This window comes from Rhinichthys klamathensis, unplaced genomic scaffold (genome assembly GCF_029890125.1).
Source record: "Rhinichthys klamathensis goyatoka isolate OS25496 unplaced genomic scaffold, OSU_Roscu_1.1 h1tg000231l_1, whole genome shotgun sequence".
Classification (NCBI taxonomy): Eukaryota; Metazoa; Chordata; class Actinopteri; order Cypriniformes; family Leuciscidae; genus Rhinichthys; species Rhinichthys klamathensis.
Window position 1 is genome coordinate 1,855,425 of NW_026606755.1, and position 22,918 is coordinate 1,878,342.

General features: G+C 38.1%; 1 protein-coding gene and 1 long non-coding RNA gene across 5 annotated transcripts in view; both read left to right on the top strand.

Moving 5' to 3' along the window:
• The window catches only part of gripap1 (GRIP1 associated protein 1), a 42,117-nt gene extending 34,639 nt beyond the window's left edge, over positions 1-7,478 (top strand). For all 3 annotated transcript variants that reach the window (XM_056265278.1, XM_056265280.1, XM_056265279.1), the window contains 2 exons: positions 2,836-3,005; positions 6,411-7,478. In XM_056265278.1, coding sequence (XP_056121253.1) covers positions 2,836-3,005; positions 6,411-6,491 — 251 coding nt within the window. In that variant the 3' untranslated portion in view covers positions 6,492-7,478. The remainder of the gene's footprint in view (positions 1-2,835; positions 3,006-6,410) is intronic.
• An 11-nt stretch (positions 7,479-7,489) lies between these two features.
• On the top strand, positions 7,490-14,278 carry LOC130099574 (uncharacterized). Of its 2 annotated transcripts, XR_008808412.1 has the most exons (4): positions 7,490-7,752; positions 7,785-8,646; positions 10,652-10,787; positions 14,192-14,268. It is a non-coding gene; the product is annotated as an uncharacterized LOC130099574 (long non-coding RNA). The 2 variants fall into 2 exon arrangements; XR_008808413.1 differs by having other exon boundaries at positions 7,490-8,646; positions 14,192-14,278.
• Positions 14,279-22,918: the final 8,640 nt, after the last annotated feature.

Here is a 22,918-nt window from a genome sequence, read left to right on the forward strand (position 1 = left end):
TATCAAAGTGTCTTCATAGAGTGCTCGCCCTTAGACCCCAGCAAATTAAAATTAATGCCACTGATCAATATGGCAGAAATATTGGTTACAGACAGTTGTGCAGTTTTCTATTTGCAATGTCATTAGCACCAACATTGATGTTGCCAGCGAAGGATTCACTTGTCTTGTTCCTCAAAGACTTGCATTAACTTTGGTGTGTGTTATTCATACTGGGAGGGAGTTACGCTGTGGCGAAAGAAGACACTGCAACATCACAAGATGTGTTTTTCCATACTGTAGATGTTAATAGAATTCTAATGAAGCAATGTATTGGTTGTAATGGGCTATTTGGCTGCCATGCTAAGCAGGCAGTGGTTATTGTAAAAAGACAAGTTTGGAAAGGAAAGGTTCAGTACTGCAACATGGATTTGCACACTTCCATTATGAAGGCAGGTTTTTTTTAACACTCTCTAGTTTAAGATAGCACATATAAAGGCCTAAAATAAATTTGTGGCCATTTTTGTTTTATTTCAGTTAGGTTTGGAGTAGGGATGCAAGATATTGCACGATTTTGCCGATATTTGATATTGCGATATTTACACATTTATTGCGATATTTACACATTTACAAAATCCAGCCAGCAGTCCGAAACAGTGAATCTATTCACCATATTCATGCAAAAGTTCACTTCAAGAATGACCAGACTGCTGATGTGATCATATCGCTAGCACTCCTTGCACACATGTGAGTTATCACAGTTATCTATTTTGTTTTTGTCAAGGTATATCGGCATAAAACAGGCCAATGCCGATTATTATTTTAACCCCTTATCGTCCGATTCCGATGTTGTGCTGATTATGTTGTGCATCCCTAGTTTAGAGTCATTCAAATTTATTTGAGGGTTTTTTCACCACTTTTCTTATTTTTATTCAAAGATGTTTTCAATTAGTTTTTAAATTACACGTTTTCATTAACCGTAACACTGGGCCACAGCAATACAGTATCCATTTGAAGTGTCAAAGCTGCGAATTTTTACCAGGTATAGTATTCATTTTATGCTTCTGTTGTGAGCTGACAAGGTTAATTATCTCAATAGTCCAGATAAAGAGCCAAGAGTGCGCTTTGCACCTTGTAGTGTTACTGTCAGGCTTCAGGGGTGAGGCAAATGTCATTCATGGCCTGCAACGCTTAAGCCATGCATTCAAAGGTTGAACAGGCCTCTGGGGGCTGAAGTTAACATCTCAATTAGCAAGAATGCATCACGTTCTGCTTCATTTTCGTGGCTCCAGGCTATAGCATTAGCTCGGTGTGACCAGGAATGCTTGTGTGCTGCACTAATGTTGAACACGAGCGAGGCTCTCCTGTTAGCCACACATATATGCTTCTCTTGCGCCAATCTAATAAGGTTAAAGAGGCGTGAGATTGCTAGTGCTTAGCTTGATATACTGTGATGTAACAATGCGTTAAGCTCCTCAACTAACTGTGTCATGGCCTATCATGAGAACAGGTCACGGTCGCTTGAGCAACGTAATGTTTTAAAAACCCAGGTTAAAGGGATAGTTCATCCAAAAATGAAAATTCTGTCATTAATTACTCGCGTGCATGTACATCACTAGATATGCGTAATATTGTTACTGAAACATGTTATCTGTTCTTTATATTGCTTAAGTGGCTGCTATAGCCAGGGAAATTACAATTTAGAATTTTAGTTTATTTGTTTTTGCAGTGTTTCATAGGTTATTGAGTTTTAGGATGTGTTTTAAATTTAGTAAGTGTGTTAACTGATATTTAAATAGCTGCATTAAGTTTCTTAAATGTTAAAAAAGAAAAATGTATTCTATGTTAGTTGGAGACATGAAAATGATGTTCATTTTTATTTTATTTCAGTTAACAAATGTTTTCACTTGGGTATTTGCCGTTTCAGAGATTATATTGGAAATTGCATTTGAACACCCACAGGAAGTGACACATTTCCCATGTGCTTCATCATCAGACCACAGGTGTGAGAGTTATTTGACAGCACCGTTTAGGGACACACTGCTGAGCTGACCTTGAATGTCTCCACTCACCCAGATGAAGTGAAAACCGAGAAAGAAGCTGCTCGATCGAACTTATTGCTTTTGCCCTTGACACGCAGAGGCTGGCCAGCTCGATTCCCTGTCCTCCCTCAGCGGAAAAACTCCACTAAACTATCTGACATTTCACTGGGAACCTGACAACATCTTAGTAGCCAGCCTTTAAGGAGGCTTTCCAACGTGCAGATAAGAGGCCTGCGGTATCTCAGCCTTTCCGCACACTCACCTCCATTAATCATCAATTAAGCAACATCTTTCATTTTTTAACACGCCACCTTGTCCAGTTACAACCCCACACCGATGTCCCCTGCTTACGGTCATTTACGTGGTTGTGTATTACTGTCATGAACCCTGTTGACAGACCATGTCAGGCTGCCTTTAATTTGACTCCATCCTAACTGTCAGTCTCTCTACCTTAACTGGGGTTTGAATTTCTTAAACGCTAGAATTTGTTCTCGGCGGCTCTCATGACTGTGCAACGGTGTTTATTTGCCAACTTTAAGACGTGCATGGCTTTTCGTCAAACCTGCGGATGATTGTACTCGAGGTGCTCGTAAATGTTGTGGCGTTTGAGCGAGAGCCGTTATAAGTGGTTTCCTCCCAACGCAAGCACTCTGTATTCACTCAGCAGACACTAATGGCCCTCTGATAGAGATCATCTTTATTCATGGGTTTTGAGGCATTACTGGTGGAAACATGGTTAAAAAGCACAAGCTGGGGTGATAGAGTGTTTGGCATCTTTAAAAATGCTCCTTTGTTTCCCCCTCTCTCTTTCTCTCAGATGTATCAGGACTCCATGGAGTGGCCCATGGTGCTCAGGGTGAACGTGGAGGTTTGAGTTCTGTGCTGAGGGATTTGGTAAAACCTGGAGATGAGAATTTGCGTGAGATGAACAAAAAGCTGCAGAACATGCTGGAAGAGCAACTGACAAAGAACATGCACCTACAGAAGGTAAATAGAGGGACGGCCAGCCCTTTGGGATGGGAAAAACAAACTTTTATGATCAAGGTCCATTTAGGTTGGCTATAAAACCTTCTTTTGAAGGGCTATTATTAGGCCCACATGGAATCAAGAAAGCTCAGTAGATATCAGCAGAATATGAACATCACAACAAAATGAACAATATTCTGCTCCTTTTGGTTTTCCTCATGATTGCAGTGCTTCCAAGCCAGCACTGTATTGTAATTTATCTCTTTATTTTTTTTATCCTCTGCAATTAAGTCAACCCGAACAACTTAAAATACAGCTTTTGTTTTATTGTTTATTTTAATTATTTTGATACATTTTCTTATTTTATTTTATATTTTTGTTTTGTATATATCGTATTTCTTTTGAAATTTACGGCTAAAGCTTAATACCTGTAGTGTTGTCCCTACTTGGTATTTATAATTATGGTTATCTACTATTTTCAAATGCAAATGCAAATTTGAATATTTGGCTCTAACAGAACCATGTACACATTTTATCTTGTTTAAATGAATTCTACTAATTCTACAAATCACTGTGGGAACAGCAAAAAAATAGAGCAGATTTCAAGTGGGTCTTATTAGGAATAGCCAAGTTTCTTAGCATAGCATTGATTAAAAAAAAAGTGAAACATGCATTTGAAGCTTCATTGGATGTAAAGATCTGATCCGTGTTGAGCAATGAGCAACTCATTCAGTTGAATTGAGGTGAACTGACCATGAGATTTCCACCTGCTAGAGAAGGTGGCTGCAGTCCCTCTGGCAGTGTGATTAGGTGTGTGTGTGTGTGTAAATGGCTTCCTCTCATGCGGTCTTGAGACTCCACTGAGAGGTCTTATTCATCAGGAACCAGAGGGTGGGTGTGTTGTTAATGCTAAAATGTTTCTAGGAGCAGGAATAGAAAGTGCATGTCAGGCAGCCTGCAGGGTGATGCGTTTGATGGGATTACACCATCACACAGATTGACTAATGACAATTAACCTCTCACACCCCTCTTGATATTTCCAGAGCCGCACATCGTTAATGGGAGGTTTGTTCCTGTAGTGAAGCCATGTGTTGCTGTTGTTTTAATTGGATAAAAAAAAAAAAAAAGAGCTATAATATTATAGCTTATAATTTATACCAATGATGCAAAGCTGAATGTTCAGCATTATTACTCCAGTCTTCAGTGTCACATGATCTTTTAGCTGATTTGCTGCTCAAGAAACACTTTTTTTTATATATCAGTTGAAAACTGTTGTGCTGCTTAATATTTTTGTGGAAACCGTGATAGATTTTTTTCAGGATTCTTTGATTAATAAAACGTTCATAAAAACGAAATCTTTTGTAACATTATAAATGTCTTCTCTGTACGGCATCACTAAAAAATATTAAGCAGAACAACTGTTTTCAAGCATATAAGAATGATTTCTGAGGGATGATGTGACTGAAGACTGGAGTAATGACGCTGCTGTAAATTCAGCTACGCAATCAAAGGAATGGATTATTTAAATAAAAAGCAGTTAAAATATATCTGTACCTTGAATGCGTCTGTAGCTTTAATGCATTAATGTAGCATGGCTTTGGATAAAAGAATCTGCTAAAATACATGTGTAGTATATATAACAATATGCTTATTTTAGCTGTAAATTCAACCCAAAAATGTCTAGATTACATAACCATTTGGTAATGGCTATTTTTTGTATAATCCAGTGATTTGAATACTTCAAAGATGAAAGCTACTTAATTTTATTTGATTATATTCTCTGTTTACGTAGAACTGGATGGATGCAAACCAGAAGACTATTCATGTAAAATAAATAATTTGGGCATGAGTGTAAAAACAGTGGCTTCATGTTATACAAGTCTTGAGTTAAAAACAAAAGACTCTCAACAGTAATACATTATAAATTTGATTGGATAGAGACGTTATATGCATACCTGCAACTTCACATCTGTTACATTCTTTATGAATGCACCAATATGTGATGCTTGGTACTCTGTTTTGTGAATGTGATTAAAATCCTTACTGAGCCGATGTGAGACCTGGAGACAGTCTGGATGTGTGTGTTGGTGCCCAGGGGGAGTTGTAGGTTACAAAAACACCCTGCCATAACCTTGGCAGAGACAAATGATGCAAACTAAGACCAAGATGGAGTGATGATCCCTCTGCAAAGCTTGTCCATAACTAAAACAGGAAGGTTTACTTTGTAGGATACTTTCTAAATCAATTTGCAAACATCTTGAGAAGTATATGAAGGGTCAAGCCTGGTCAAGTTTAGTACTATAGTTATATTACCAATGTGATACTTATAGTTCCAACTTTAAAATGGGTAAGCCACTTTTGTTATTATCATTACTAAATGTAATTATTTAGTAGTGGTACTTCATAGATAAAAGCCTTAACTTCATTATATATCATAAATTATTTTTTAGTCGTCTTCATCCTTTGGATTACATGCACATATGCGTCGAGCTCGTTAACAGCGATTAAGCGTAGACGTTAACCTCTTCCTGCAGACGAGATGAGGAAAATCTGGAGCTGCTTAAAAGCTGATGAGCTCAATCTACAGCAGTTCAAGACATGGTCACAAACTTCCTGTTTTTCTCTCTGTCGCTGATGGTGCTCATCACTCCATCAAAACCCTTGTAAAGTGTATTTTCAGTTTATAAGACACTATGACACTGATGCCACTTTAGAATATATGTCCCCTGTTAGTTATAAAAGGCTAAATCACATGATGTCTGTCACATTTCACCCCAAATTAAAAAGTACAATATATATATATATATATATATATTAATAAAGAAAATTAATATTTTTTTAAACATTCAATTTATTTTGTAATATAACATTCTCACCACAATTATATTGCATCTGGACTTTTTTTTCCATATATACTTTATATATAATATATGCCATCAATGGAGAAGCCATAACTACAGACTAAAATGTCCACTGTCTACGGTTGTGGACTTGCGACATCTCTCTCTAATCCGGCGAGCAACTACCTCATGCATATTTACTGGCAGTTGCGGCCGTCATGCCAGAAACAAACAGCCCACTTAATATTTGATGGCTTTTTTGCTTTAGAGTGAGCACACGGTGCATGCAACGCTGCCTCTGCTGTTGCGTGAGTGTGTGTTTGTGAGAGAATCATAGTATAATACCATGTGAGATTGAAGCTGAACTCAGGCCTGACAATGGCTAATGGGTCCTTCATGGCTTTTTTCGTTTTAAAATCCACATTTTCAGAGGGATATTATGGGTTGGGTGCAAGCTAATGTGTAAAGCCTAGCAGGAGGGCGCCACCGCAAATAAACATTAACAGTATGCAACCACTGCACATGTTTAATACTGAAACTGTGATCTTTATCAGAATCACGTTTAAACACTCTGTTTGTTTTGCAGGATCTGGAAGTTTTGTCTCAGGAGATTGTGCGTTTGAGTACAGACGCCTCCCCTGCGGAAAACTCCAAAGCCACGGGCTAAAACTGGACATGATCCATCCGATGATTCAGTACCCTTCTCTTTCTCCTTCTCTCATCTCTTCACGGCTACCAGGAGGAAACTACATCCATCTCTTACAAAGTCCTCCAACAATCTCCTCAGACGTACTAGGAGCACAGAGGGTTGAAACAGATCAAGTCTATCTGTGATTTACATACTACTGAATGTAACGTAACACTTTATATGTTGTTTCTCTGTGACTGAAAAGAACTGGTGGATAATTGGCCGTCAAGCAAACCCTGGCTGCTTGATATCTGTGAACTGTGTGCTCGGGACAGTGGCATGGCCTCGGTGGTCCAAGCAGGACCGCTCTACCTACCACTAATTCCCCCGTTCAGGAAAGCGTGTGTCCGATGTTGGCGTCCTCAAACTGTTATCACTGTTGTGTTGCCTGTTTTGTATATTTGATTTCTCTAAAGACACTTATTTTGTGCGTGAATGTGTGTGTATATGGGGAGTAGAACGGATCTTTTCATCTAAATTGTATTTATTTGTGCCAGAAAATCCAAATATCATCATGTCTACATTTTATGGTATGCTGCTCCTTTCTGAAAGGTTCACTATATCAAAAAACCCAGAACGTTTTCCGGCGAGAATGAGATGGAGAGCGTGGGCTTAATTGCTGCGATAATTATCTGAGCATTTTTTTGTGGGGCTCTCAAAACGTTCCCGTGAAGGAAAGCGGCTCCCTGGACGACTCTAGTTAAGCAGCAATCTCTCCGCAGCTTAACGACTCAATTTGACACCTCTCTGTCTGTCTCAGAACTGATGGTGCTGCTGGGGAACGGACCAATTTCTCATAGTGCGCACTTGACTCCTGCTCGACTCCCATGAGAAGCTAGCCGCCTGTTTTAGTGTAACAACAGTTCCGCCCGTGTGTGTCGATGCCCCTGTTGCGACATGATTTCGCTTTTATGCATTCCGCTTTTCGGGAACATTTTAAATTCTGACACATGCAGAAGTTTTTTATTTGGATATGATATTTTGCTGTCAGTCCTCAGGCTCAATTCGTATTTTTACTGCTTGCACTGATTTTTCCAAACGTAACCAGCTTACTACAGCTCTTATAAGGATATGCCATAATTAATGTAACCAAAAAATTAAAACGCATCATTGAGTTGATCAAATATCAGCCTGGTTTTCATTCATGTCAAATTAAATATGGCATCTACTCCACCTAAGGTCCATTCATCATTTTAGATAGAATGAATATTGACCAAACAACTATGAGATTATTATTTTAGTTCGTTCTGATCGCACAACAGAACATAGTAGATTGAACGTTTTAGTCACATGAGATTATGGATTCTGCATCTACCTTATTCATCAGCGGTCCTGTATTAATTTAGAGATATACGTATGTATTTACCTGGCAAAATTATGTTTTATTTTTTATGAGATGTGAAGGATTACCATTCTATTTCAAGCCTTTGCATTGCTTTAAGCTTTATCGCGACAACGGTTCGTTTCCATGTTCTTGGCACATGAGTGACGTTTGTGCATGGTGTGTTAAATGCCTGTTAAATCCCTCTCTCTGACTTCTAAAGGTAATCCTGACGGAATGCTTTTCCATATTGCATCCATTTTACCATGCAGAAGTAGAAAAACGATATTCTTCATTACTGCCATTGAGGAAACTGACATACCAAAATTCACTTGGACCATTGTGCTCAAAAGAATGAAGGATGTTTGCCTTTAAAGCTCAGAGTCGTTTCAGTTTTTGCCTTTTTAAACTTCTTATCTAATATCTGCTAAACATGCGCTTCTTTAATTAAGATCATCGGTTAATCATCACTAATTAAATGCAAGCAGATTCTATTATTGATGTCCATTCTTCCACTACGTCTCTATGGCTAATATTTATTTATATGCATTTCATTGTCATGTTCAGACTTCCATAACTTGCAGTGATAATAAAGAATGGCTGGGAAAAAAAACGGTGTCTGAGTGTCAAACTTCATATGGTTGGTTCAAAATGTATATTTTATTCATTTGACAGATGCTTTTAATTGTATAATTCTTTTTTTTTTTTTTTTATCAGCACAGGTGTTCCCTGGGAGTCAAATCAATGACCTTGGCGTTGCTAGTGTCATGCTACCAGTTGAGCTAGAGGAACCACAAATCATACATCACAAAGGTTTTTTTTTCTTTCTTGATATTTAACTTAAGAAAAAAGTGCATTACATTTAGTTAATAGTTTAAAATTCTGTCATTTACACTCATGTTGTTCCAGACCTGTATGACTGACTTTCTTCTGTGGAACACAAAAGAAAATATATTAAAAGGATTCATGCATTAACCATCATCAGGGGCAAAAACAACATTGGACCCCATTGACTCCTTGAATGGACAATGAAAAAAGGACATTTAAAACGAAAAGAAAAAAAGAAAGTCGTGCAATTTTGGAATAATAAAGGCTGGTTCCTCCCCAGGTCAGTGGACTAAACACACAAGCCCGCCCCCATTTTACTCTGAGTGTTTGTCTAATACACTCGTTAATCTCTCCTCTGAGCACATGCAGTGTTTACCGCACTATCAATGATGCCTGTAAGAACTGTGCAAACAAATGACATGAATCATTGAGCAGCATTTAAGTGGAGCCGTTCAAATACTTCAGTCATCTTGGTCTTTGTTACTGTTCAGTGAGTGTGATCTCTAATCAACACTATATGCTGAAGGGCTCCACTGCTTTGCATTGGGTTTCATCCTTATAATGAACAACGTCCACCATTGAATAGACCATTTTGATCTTTTTGAAAAGACTTGAAAGGTTTTAAAATTTGATTTCAGTTTATGATATTCTCACATTTATGGAGGTGGGGGTCACACCATTGCCACACCTGCCAATGGTGAGTGAATTGAGAATTTACTGGTCATAAATATTTTATTACCAGTCATGAAACTTTATTTTATGAAGCTTGTTTCTGCATCAGAGTAAAAAAAGTTTTTTTTAACCTAATTTTGTTTCTCATAATAGTGGCTTTACTGTATTTTACAAAATGTGACTTTAATCTCAAAATAATCTTTGTAAACAGTCTTCATTTGTATTTTGCATTATTGATTATAAAACATATTCCTTATTAAAATACAGAAAAAAATCTGAAGTTTTTCATGTGTATTTATAATATCTTTTTTAAAAGTAAAAAAAATTTGTTGAAAAAATAGGTAATTTAACATTTCAGTCAGACCAGCATTTTTCTGGTGCAAAAAACAATGAGAATCTCAATGACAGCAATAAACTACATTTGAACAGATGAATTTAGACTAACCACCAATTAAAGATACCATGTTAATAACTGGCTTAAAACATATTCATTTATCATTTTGTATGTGGCTACAAAACAAAAGATGCTATACCGCTACAGTATATATATAATTTGTGCAGGAGCTTCAGTGAATCTGTGGTGAAATTGGTTAATTTTAAATAAATCGCCTCACATCAGGTGGTTCTTTTGCTTCCATGTTGTGCATTAAAGTCAACTAATGCACATCTAGCCTTGGATTATCCCTTACGAAATCAATTTAAATACGGTATGCCGCTCCCTCTGCCAAAAACAGTAATCTTGAACTCAATTATGAAGTGCTTTTTTTTATTTAATGGCACAAAAAGCGATGGAAGTCTTCCAGGTCAATGAAACTCACACTTATGTTTGACACTCACGGGTTCTAAACTGAGCATTAGTGGACTGACTGATATCCAATCAATACCTAATAAAGAAGGGAATCATTCAGGACAGAAAAATAGTAGAATAAAATCAGCAGGATTGAATCATTTCAGCATGCGCTTCGTGGTCACTCATTAATTTTACAAGTTGCTGATTTAATGTAGCCAAGGGGCTCTTCAGCATCTTAAGTGAAATGATTAAAGCATCGATTCGTAGTCAACATGCCTACGCTACACCTCAGGACATTACACTACGTCATGGTTAAAGCTCTCCTGTGAGGTCCAACTTCTTGTATTTCGACATTTTGACTGGTTTATCACTACAGGTGACTGGCACTCCTTTCACATAATTGTCTTTGCCTCTGGTTATTGTTTGGGAGTATACACAGTAGGGTCGTCTGGCCCTAATTTTGAAGCCTTAGAAATATCGAAATCACTGTTGTAACTCTGCTGTCTGCCTTTGTGTCTTTTGCTGCAGTAATTTAGCCATGAACCCTTGTATTGACGTCGGAGTTGTAGAAATTGAATGCAGTTGATGGAAAGGGTAGGAGAATTACTCCTAAGGGTGTTGGAGAAAACATCCATTCTGAAATGATGCTCCCACGATGCCTTTGGTAAGTGGTTTTCCAACAGTCACCAAAACACTGATTACTCACTACTTTAAGTCAACATGTGCTTTGATTCACAATTGCCTCTGTTTACTTTCCTAAAAAGTGTTCCTTATCTTGCCAGATAATATTCAAAAGAATTTCAGGGCAACAATATGCAAGTGCTGTGACTAGTCCCAGTTAGTCTAGCACAGTACATGTAGCAAGTTTTTTTTTGTATTTTTATAAATAGATGTAGAATAGTGAGTGTTAGTTTAAATGGGTCAAGTGTTGACGGAAAAGATGCGTTATCAGCAGTTTCTTGAAAATGGCTAAAGACTCAGCAGCTCGGGTTAAGTTAGACAGGTGTTTCCACCAGCTTGAAACAGTCAAGGTAAAAGTTCATGAAAGTTATTTTGTACCTCTTTGAGATGGCACCACAAGGCACCATTCACTTGCAGAACGCAAGCTTCCGGAGGGCACGTAGGTCTGAAGTAATGAGTTTTGGTATGGGGTGCAGAGCCAGAGGTTGTTCTGTAGGCAAACATCCATGCCTTGAATTGCATGCAATTGGCAACCAGTGCAATTTGAGGAGAGGTGTGAAATGTGAAAAGACTACTCTTGCTGTAGCTTTCTGGATTTGTTGAAAAGGTTTGGCAGTGCATGCTGGAAGGGCTGCCAAGAGAGCTTTACAATAGTCCAGTCTGGATAGAACAAACCTTGGATAAGGAGTTATTTAGCATGCTCCGATAGGAAGGACCTGATCTTCCTAATGTTGTATAAGGCACATCTGCAGGACTGGGCAGTTCTAGCAATGTGGTCTGTGAAGTTCAACTGATCATCAATCACAACTATCCTGGATGGAGTTATGGTTAACGAACCTAGCTGAATGGAGAAGTTGTGATGAAGTGTTGGGTTGGTTGAGACCACAAGCGGTTCTGTCTTTGCAAGGTTGAGTTGAAGGTGATGTTCCTACATCCAGCAAGAAATGTCTGTCAGGCAAGCCGAGATGCGAGCAGAGTGAGAGGTAGAGTTGTGTGTCATCAGCATAGCAGTGATAGGAAAAACCATGTTTCTGAATGACAGATCCTAGTGATGACATGTAGATGGAGAAGAGAAGTGGTCCAAGCACTGATCCCTGAGGCACCCGTTTAGTTATGGAACTAAAATGGTTTGTGAATGCCATTTCATGTTTTCAGTTTGAGTGTCATGGGTTGATTTGGGTAACTGACATGATCTTTTAAAGATTGGGTCTGTCCTAACACCCACATTTGCAGTCTTGGCCTGTTTAGATCATGTGCATGTGACAGGAAGTAAGTTCTCAAGACTGCACAAGAAAAATGCCAAAGCTTTGCAACCTTAGCACACTAAATCCTAAATCCACTAAAATCTTTAATGTGGTTTCAGAGTGGGATTTGACACTAAGCATATCCCATCATTCATCATTTGTTTAGAAACTTGTGTGTGAATGCTTTGGCCAAATACCGGAAATACATCATGTAAGTAGACAAGTGATTTGAGATCAAAGACTGCAAATGTGAGTATTATGACAGACCTGATCACTCCTACATGTTTTGTTTACTCAGTTCTTATGTCTTCCTAAAAAAAAGTATGCATGAGCCACTCTGCTGCCCCCATCAGCTCTGGAGCACCCATGTGGTCAGGAGACGTTACTGCATGCTGACTTGAGTTGATGTTCTTTGGAAAATGTTGGTTTGAGGTAAGTTTTTAATAAAAAGACCGTTGGTCATGTAATTTCAACATTTCGCCGTATGCATAAAATGTTTTCTAGGCCACTGTTATAATTAAGAAAGAATCCAAGTGGCCTTTTATTGTGGCCAGCCTAAGGCACACCTGTGCAATAATCATGCTGTCTAATCAGCATCTTGATATGCCACACCTGTGAGGTGGATGGATTATCTCGGCAAAGAAGAAATGCTCACTAACACAGATTTAGACAGATTTGTGAACAATAGTTGAGAGAAATTGGCCTTTTGTGTACATAGAAAAAGACTTAGATCTTTGAGTTCAGCTCATGAAAGAATGGGGGCAAAAACAAAAGTGTTGTGTTTATAATTTTGTTCAGTGTAATTAGGTTAGAATCTTGTTCTACATCACGCTGTTTGTATACTTTACCTTAATTAGTTATTCACATGGTATACATCTAGCATGCTTCATTACCCTGGATATGCCATGCTAGTGGACTTTCAAAAGTGAAAAGCATTGGTTAACCCTGGCTTGAAAATGTATGTTTTTAAGCCTGGGTTAATAGTTGTAAACCCAGTTGTAAACCCAGAGTTAAGCTGTTTCAAGCATTCAAACTGAAAAGGACAAATTTGAAATGAAGCTATCAGCAATCTTTTGCTTCGCTCTCAAGTTTTTGTTTCTATATTTGCGTTTGAGGATATTGATCAGAGCATTCAATAGGTCCAGAAAGACTTGTACTGTTCTTCAGTGTTCCCAAAATATTTTGCCAGCACATTTCCATAGTTAGAAAGCAAACAGATCTCATTGCCTCCGTCCTCTGGAAAGGTTCTAGGTGTTGAATCGCTCTGATGTATTTAAAACCCTTATGATATGACCCTGGATTGTGACCCTGCACTGGGACGTTTTGATGTTCTTGACAGATACACAAAGAAAAAATGTGCTCTGACTGAAGTAGGACAGACCATTAAAGATTAACACGAGGTGAGGTGCATGAAATATTGAATATGAGCACCACAAAGGGGCTAGTTAAATGAGTTGCGTAAATATTGTGAAACGCTGTGGACCTGTTATGCCCGTGTTCTGACGATTTGCACCAGCTCAGATTAAGCACCTCCTTTCATTAACCATTGTTTGAAAAATATATATTTTTAAGAGTTTCACTAGTTTGTGCCCTTTTTGTGGAAAGTGCCGTGGTCCATTTTTTTTGTAAATAAAACACAACATCCTTTATTAGAGTATCCGTCCAGCATACTGTTTTCTGTTTTTTTTTTTCACGCTGTTATAGGACGCATCTGTTTTCCCCAATGTTCAAAAGACACTTTGTGGACTTTGCCTAAAAGACATAGTTGTGAATATGAAGTAAGCGTAATGAGTGTGTTCTGTTAATGAAAAATGGACTTTTATAAAGATAAGCTCTCACGTTCTTTTTTGAATGTGTTTTTTTTTCTTTCTTTCCTTTTTTTTCACCACTGGGAATAAAAGTGTCTTAAGGTGAACTCAAGTTTCAGTTCAGCTGGTGAAAGAAATCGACAAATTCAGATGTTAAGGCTAATTGAACTGACACTCCAACAACCTTTGAAATCTGTTTTTAATTAAAGGCGGCATGATGAGGTGCCTGGTGTTAAACTTTCATAATTACACAGCTGCAGACACAGTCTCTGTGTAAGATTTAGATAGTGGCCTTCAATGTACGATCAACTAACTATATCTCATTTCTATTTCAGCCCAGTCCTTCTCTGCTGCTTCAGTTATTGAAAGCTTGTGAGTAATTCTTGATATTTTATATGATATGCTCTTTATACTCTTGGCAAGAATGTTTTACACATTTGTAGCATTTTATTTTTTATAATGTCTATCTATCTATCTATCTATCTATCTATCTATCTATCTATCTATCTATCTATCTATCTATCTATCTATCTATCTATCTATCTATCTGTCTATCTGTCTATCTGTCTATCTGTCTATCTGTCTGTCTGTCTGTCTGTCTGTCTGTCTGTCTGTCTGTCTGTCTGTCTAAAAATTAAATATTGTCAATTTTGATTTCACATTAAAATAAAAAAATAAAAAAATTCTTTTTACAGCACTTCAAGTTAAGCCATTCTAAGAAAATAAAAAGAGTCAAATATTTTTTTTCTATAGGTCTATCATAATGCATGCGGTTAACTTTTAAATTAATCTGGCTGTTTTTTCTACTCTATGTTTATGGCTTATGTTGATAAATGAGCTAAGTTCACACTCTCGTTTTCCAGGGTAGTTTTTGTATCTTGTAAATGTTGATATACATGATATAGCCCTTTTAAAATAACCTCTGACCGTGTACCTTCCTTAAAAAGAGCAGACTGGCATATGAAACTACTGTCTGACCAACATGAGCTTCACAAAAGTCTTTTCATCCATATTTGATGATAAACAGCATCATAGAAACTGTACTGTAGTTCTGGACATTTGGAGATAGTTTCCACAAAGGAAACTCAGAGAATGAATAAAATGGCCTGCAGCGTATGCGATTCCCCTCGTGTCGTGCAGGAGTGATGTGCTTCTTTCATGAGGGGATGGATTGTGCTGCATAAGCTCAAATGTCCCCGACTGTCTCGCCCTCACACATGCTGTGCTTTTCCACTGCCCGTGTGGCCACTCGAGGGTTAATATTTCATGGCCGAAACATTATTTTTAGATTTCTGCTGTCAGAAGGAAATTTCAGCATATTAGCTACATTGATTACCGCTTTGACAGAGTACACATTGTGTCAAAATAAAACTGAAATGCTGATTGGTCAAAAAACATGTTTTGTCTGTGCTATATTGTGAATATAGCCACAGAAAATGCATTTTTTTTCCTTTTTTTTTTCCAATTTAGTCTATTACAATGGGTCAGTGCAACACAATTTTTACTGCTTTTATTGTGTGCAATAAATTTAAACTTGTTAAAAAGTTGGCTTAATCCATTTTCATTAGGACACATTAACATTGTCATGGGAATAACTAAAAGATCCCGGCTAACACTGCCACATTGAAAATGAATGCAACCAATATATATTTTTAATAAATGAATACTTTTTTATTCTTGCATCATCTGTCCATGTGGTTTTATGAGTTTTGGTACTCTAGTAAATTTATTCATTTATTTGTTGTCATTCTGTTCAGTCCTTTTCATTTGCTTTGCATATAGTGGGCCCTATTTGAACAATCTAAGCTCATGGTCTAAGCACACACCGCAAGTGCACTTAGGGCGTGTCCGAATCCACTTTTGCTAGTTTAACCATAGATATCCACAATAAAGGCTAGATATCTCGTCCGCGCTACTGGCCAATGGAGGTGGACGTCCGCACCTGGCGGCCATCTTGTCACAGGCAGCTCGCTCACTCGTAACATTGTGTTTTAATGGTGCATGTACTTTTTAAATAACCATAACTTGCTCAATTCTCGACCGATTTTCAAACGGTTTGGTTTGTTATAAACGTCAGAGATGTAGTTATGACACTGCATACTTATGAATAATAAGTGTATAAATAAATAATCATCCAGAATTATAGCCACGTTAATAACGTTTGTAAGAAACCAAACCGTTTGTAAATCCGTCAAGATTTCAACGAGATAAGAGTATTTGTGTTCGTGCTGATCAGTCATCTTACATCAGCTTGCCTGTGACAAGATGGCCGCCGGTGATGACGATAGAGACTCCGCCGTAAGACATCTAGCCTTTATCATGGATATCTATTAGTTTAACGACGGGAAAAATGGTCGGCGCGCATGGACTAAAAGGGTTGTCCCTATTCTATGAGTAATGGGTGTGTTTTGGGCAGCAATAAACCAATCAGAGTGTCATTTCCCATTCCCTTTAAAGTCAGTTGCGCTCGCGCCATGGCGGATTCGCTATTTACATGGCGGAGGAAATGGATCTGCTCGTGTGCGAAGAAAGCGCGTGAGCAGACCATCTATGGGACAAGCCGGATTCCACCAAATCTTTATGTACACAATAATAATCTTTTGCATTGTAATCCTTTTATTTTTAATTTTTGGCATATTTGCGCATGTGTGTGTGTGTGTGTAATAAGCAGAGTGTATTACTAATGTGCCCTTTAGATAACAAAACGCTCCAAGAATGCGCCTGAACACCTCGTTTTCAGACCAGCACGCCCATGAGCGCACAGATGGACGCAAATGCATTTGCTGTTTAAACAACGTGACGCAGGACGTGAAAATGATCAACACATTCTCATCCTTTGGCGTCATATGACGCCATATGACATTTCGCGGAAATCTTACGCACATGGTATCCTTTAGCGTCAATATAACACGCACTGTAATGGGTAGGTTTAGGTCTGGGGTAGGGTACGGTTATGACGCCTTGGGTTCTGCGTCTCATATTGACGCTAAAGGATGCCATGTGCGTCGGATTTAGACGAAATGTCAAAAGCGTCACCTGTATGACGCCTTGGGTTCTGCGTCTCAAATTGACGCTAAAGGATGCCATGTGCGTAAGATTTCGACGAAATGCCAAAAGCGTCACATGTATGACGCCTTGGGATGAGAACGGGCTGAAATGATAACTGCGTCGGGCTAAAACTAGCAAAAAACACTTGCGTCACGCCGCATTGCGATCGGTTGTATAGGGCCCAAAATGTTAAATAACAAAATTGAAAATCTGTTCAAACTTAGTAGTAGCAGCAGCAGTAGCACTAGTCATGGCTCGACAGCGACTCCACTTCCTAATGATACTCAGAAGGAACCATCTGGAGGAGAAACTGTTGGTGGCCTTTTACCGCAGTACCATTTAAGAGTGTCCTGTCATACGGCATCACGGCTTGGTATGCTAACTGCAAAGTGGCGGACAGAAAGAGCCTGCAGAGGGTCATAAAGTCAGCACAATACATCATTGACAGCCCGCTACCCTCGCTAGAAGACATCGCTAGCACACGGTGTCTCAGAAGTGCTAGGGCAATCACTGCTGACCTCTCACACCCAGGACAGCACCTGTTCAACCTCCTGCCCTCTGGCAGAAGGTACAGGTATGGCCTAAAGAGCAAGACAAACAGACTCAAAAAACGTTTTTTTTTTCCTTGGGCCATTAGGTCACTGAACTCATAAAGAATGTGTGCGCTATGATGTGTAAATGTTTTTATTTTGTTTCTAATGTTTATATATTTATCATATTATATTTATTATGCACTGGTCGCAGATGCACTGTAATTTCATTGTATATCCGATGTGCAATGACAATAAATATTCTTATCTTATCTAGTAATATTTCAAATATTTCCTTTAATTGCATGCTAAAAGTTTTCCTCTCTATTTTTTATTTATTATTTTCTTAGTTTTATTTAGTTTTATTTAAATGAATATTAAAATTATAAAATAAAAAATATATTATTATTGTTATAATTTCCCATCATTATTTTTGCTATATTGTTTGATGATGCTACAGTGACTTAGAAATGAGACACTTCAGCTTTAAAGGGGTAGTTCATCCAAAAATAAGCATTCTGTCATCATTTACTTAATTTTCCTGTTGAACACAAAAGGAAGATATTTTGAAGAATGTTAGTAACCAAACAGTTGCTAGTCCCCATTGACTTCCACAGTGTATATATATAAAACAGACTTTGGGAGTCAATGAGGATCAGCAACTGTTTGCTTACCCACATTCTTATAATATATCATCTTTTTTTGTTCAGCACAAGAAAGAAATTAATACAGGTTTAAAATAATTTGAGGGTTAGTATAAACGATGACAGGATTTTAGTTTTTGGGTGAACTATCCCTTTAAGGCACTGGTCAAAGGTCTTGTCTGATGCCTTCAGCACTTGTTGGCCATGAGCAGATGTGTTATACAACACAAACAGACAATGGACTGATAAAGAAAAATGGAGGCAATCATTCACTTGTCCTCAGCGTATCACAACGAAATATAACTCAATTATTTCTTGTCAACGGATGAGAAATGTTAAACGTGACATCAGAGTGGAACAACTTTCACACTGAATGCGCAAAATCTAAGAGTCCGTGTTGTGCCAGCTAAGATGTGCTGGTGCGTGCATTATGCTGAAATGTGTGGACAGATCTGTCACAAGCTGTTGGTGGAGAATGTGTCACACCAGGACATCCGTATGTGAGAAAATGTCACTTGATTGAACATTTGTACGTGTTTATGACCCCTTCCTCATGATGCTCATCATTCATTATGCATTATATAATGTTATACTTTTTGGTATGATTTTGGACTTTTAATTTCTGGCTTGCCATTGCATTTATGTGGATAAATCAATATATTTGGAATCACTTTATTCATGCCATAGGGGCATGTTGTCACTGGATGTCAATGTGTGTTTAATGAACTGTATCTTTTTCCCAGGACAATGACAGTGGAGGTGTTAATTAGCTCTTGTGTAGCCAAGACTTTAAGGTATAGAAACTGACTGGAATATTCACTGTGATTAGCCTCGGTCTTCCTTACACATTAAGTAAGCACTTGTAGTTAATTAGAATTATTGAGTATCTGCTTATGTAAATACACTGTAACATGAAGACTGTAATGTAAGTTGTGACTTAATATCCTTCACCTAATACTGATCATTTACAGGGCTTGATTTCCTTAAAGCCACAGTTCAGCCTAATTTAAAATTCATGTAATTCCAAACAGGCATCTTATGTTTTCTGTGCAAATATGTATATATATTATACACTACTGTTCAAAATTTTGGGGTCGGTGAGATTTTTTAATTTTTAAAATATTGTATGTAAAATATTGTCTTTTCTATACAGTAGCCCAAATCTTTTGTGTTTGAGTGAAAAAATAACAGCATACATGATATGAAGGTGAGTAAATAATGACGGATCTCTGAACTGTGAGCTAACCGTTTAAACTTGTTTGCATGTTTCGTACACTTCCCTGAACTTCAGGAAGTGATGTCACCATTGTGGATGTGATGTAACCTTGATGCTATTTTAAAACATTGTCTGATGATTCAAAGTGTCTCCAGTCTCCTTTGGACAGACATAACAGAGATGAGAGAGGAAGAGCAGAGGGAAGGAAAGGTGAAAGAGGCCTGAGAGATTGGAGTCTTGAGTCACTAGTTAAAAATTTACTAGTTTCTTGATTTCTTTTTGCTGCTGTCTATAAATAGCTCCTTCTCTCAGCTTTACAAAGAAACATGGGACATCTGTATGGGAGGACGGCACGACGCATGTTACTCTTTTCCCGGATGATCCGAGATCAGCTCCCATCCAGACGTTCATTATCTACTGTAGTTCATTTCCCTCTCTGGGTCGTTCTAAACATGTTTGCTTGAGGTTCATAATTACTCCAGCATCATTTTTTAATGAGACAGTGAGTACTGAACACAATCCTCATGTGATGTCTTGGAGAACAGGAAGTTGAAGGAATAGTTCATCTAAAAAAAATTAAGATTTACTCGCCCTCATGTTGTTATAAATCTGCTTTTTAAATCCTACTTTTTTTCCCCCCGTTCAACACAAAAGATGATGTTAGACAGGATGTTATGGTACTCTTTTCCATATAATGAAAGTGAATGAGGAGGGCAGAGCTCTTAAAGTCTTCTGAAGCCATGCATTAGCCCATTGGTTCTCACAAGTTTTGAGATTGAGAAAGGTGGAGTAAGCGATTTCTGAGAAATGCTGCTGAAAGTGGGTCGGACCAAGCATCATCATAACACACTTGTAGCCAATCAGCAGTAGCCCCAATCAGTGTCCACTCGTGATGGGGGAGGAGCAAGAGGGATGTTTTAAGAAAGACTAGAAAGAGAGATGGTTAAGAGACATTACAAAAGAGAAGGCCTAAAAAAGCGACGCAGAGGTTGCGTTGTTTCTGCTCCATACGTCAGTGACATTGGTTTTGCTTTGTTTCACAGACCCAATGCTGTTGTAATGTTATCTATAGTAACGGGACAGGTTAGACTGTCGTTGTTTGTCTGGAGCTGGTGTTCTCATTTGGCTCTGCAATGAGCACCTCTTGAAAATCAATAGTGTTTCTCAGAAATCACTAAGTGCACCTTTAAGTTTGTCACAATACCAAAAAATGAAGGTATTGCTATACCAAGTGATTTTGTTGATTGTGGTCTCCCTCTTTGTCTTTGTGCCCTAGCAGGTGTGGTGTAAAACACTGGAAAAGGATGCATGGACTCATCTGAACGTCAGTGTGTAAGAATGTCTGCCGGGTGGGACTCTGACCGTATCACTGCAGCTGAGTGATAGGACACAGGTAAAGGACAATCCTCTTAATTGAGGCTGGATGAATCAAGGTGCTGTAGGTCGAAATCTGTTCCTAAGAACCGTTTATCTGAGTCTAAATCGAGAAAGAACAAGAAATCGGTCTTGAAACGGCTCCATTTTTGTGCCAACTGATCCTATACGTCAGTCCAGAAGAGATAGCGGGGAGCTTTGATATGAAGACACTCTTTATAGTCACAGATAGTGATAATGACTGAAACCCAGGGGCGTAGGAGCCATTATACCTGGGGGGGACATGTCCCCCCCACATTTCAAAATCTAAGTTTTGTCCCCCCCACTATTTCCCAATGTAAGATTTTGTTTTGCACTGCCTGCCTATCTCTGCCGATTTCACAGTCTCCAAATGAATCCATTCGGCAACTTTTAAATACATAATTCGGCCGTATTCTTCAGCTGCTAATCTCGTTGTCAGTCGACCATGATCGCGCACCGCTCGCGCATGCGCATCTAGGTGACACGGATAAATGTACGCAGCGATATATCAAAGCCCTCTCTGGATATATAATGAGTGTTCCTGGGAGATCCTAGTTGCGCGGGATGTGGAAGCGTGCAAAAGTTCTAGAAATGTACATAAAGTGCCCTGGCCTTGAATGACAAGGTAAGGAAAATAAGACTAAATCTAAATTAAATAACCAAGACTAGGTTGGCCATGTGATTTTTCTCAGGAGATGTTTTGAGCATTTTACTTCAGACACCGGATTATCAGCAAACTGCCAAGAGAACTGCTAGCTGGCTACTCAAAATAAACTAGCAATCTATTCAGGCAGCATATTTGTGTTTGATCTGTGTGAATTACAGAAATATAAGACTTGCTAGACCTACTTTTAGCTACCAAGGAACCTTTCCACTAGGATAGATTGATTTTATTTTTCAATCTATCCTTGGGGGGTAAGCTAGGTGGTTAATGGAAATTAAATCAACCATTTATTTGAGTTTTTAATTTTAGTTAATCAGTACATGACTGATTAACAGTAATGTAAATGCTAAATGTCCTAATACCTGTTGATACTACAACAATGCAAAGTATATGCTCTTAACCTTGCAGTTTTTCACATATCATGTAAGACTCATTTTCTCAATTTCTTTGCACGAAACTCTCCAGAAAGTGCCATTTAATGGTTTATTTTTCAAAAAAAATTCCCGGGGGAGCATACCCCCGGACCCCCCTAGGGAGAGCCCACATAATAAATCCCAACTTAATCACTGCTTAAAACCAAACTAAGTAATACAGTCTGTTCCCATAAGTCTTTACAAATTAGCATTTAAGTGCCTTATATATACAAAAATATATATAAAAATTCGGGACATCCTTAATTCGGTGGATGCATGAAAAATATTTGTATTTGAATTTTTTTTTTTTTTTTTTTTATTTTTTTTTTTTTTATAATGAGTCTCTTGTATCCCAGATCTTCGCAGTCGCTCCTCTCATCCCTGTCATTGTCCATTTTGCCATTTATTGACATGAACAATTTGTCTGCCCGTTGAGTCCATCTAGGACCCCAGGGAACAACTATTTTTAATGCCTTATCAAACAAAAACCAGTAATGTGTATAGAAATGTATGACTCAACATATATGTAGGGTATAGGCTAAGCAAGCTGATTGGCCAAGAATGCTGAGTACTTGCAAAAAGTACTCACATTTGGTAGATTTGGTTATATACTGTTACATGTAACCAAATATAAAAGATTTTTCAGGAAATGGAATCGCTTTTAGGCAGGCTGAATTGTTCATGACATCATGATTGTGCTGCTCTAAATTTCATTTATGAAACGGATTGTCCCGGTCCTTGATTCTGATTGGTTGAGCCGCATTCTAGCATTGTAAATTACTCTTTCAGTATTACTGCGCCAAAGAAATTGTTTCAAAATGTCAGATTTTGTTGTATATAGCACTGTTTCTGAACTTCCTGAGTTTTTCTCCAGGTAACGAACACCCAAGACATATGCAAAAAAAGGAATGAGGCCTATTTGAGTTGCGTTAGTAGCATGTTAAAACTTGCGCCGTTAACTAATGGAACCTTATTAGTGTTACCAATTATTCTCATATATAAAAAAAATATCTTTGAATACAGCTTTAAAAAGATGCCTCGCAGCATCTTCAGTTAAAATACAACAGACCACATTTGTAAAAATGTTTGTTGGAAAAAACAAAAAGTTTTTCTCATTCCTCCATGATCCAGATGGCGTTTTGTGTGTGGATT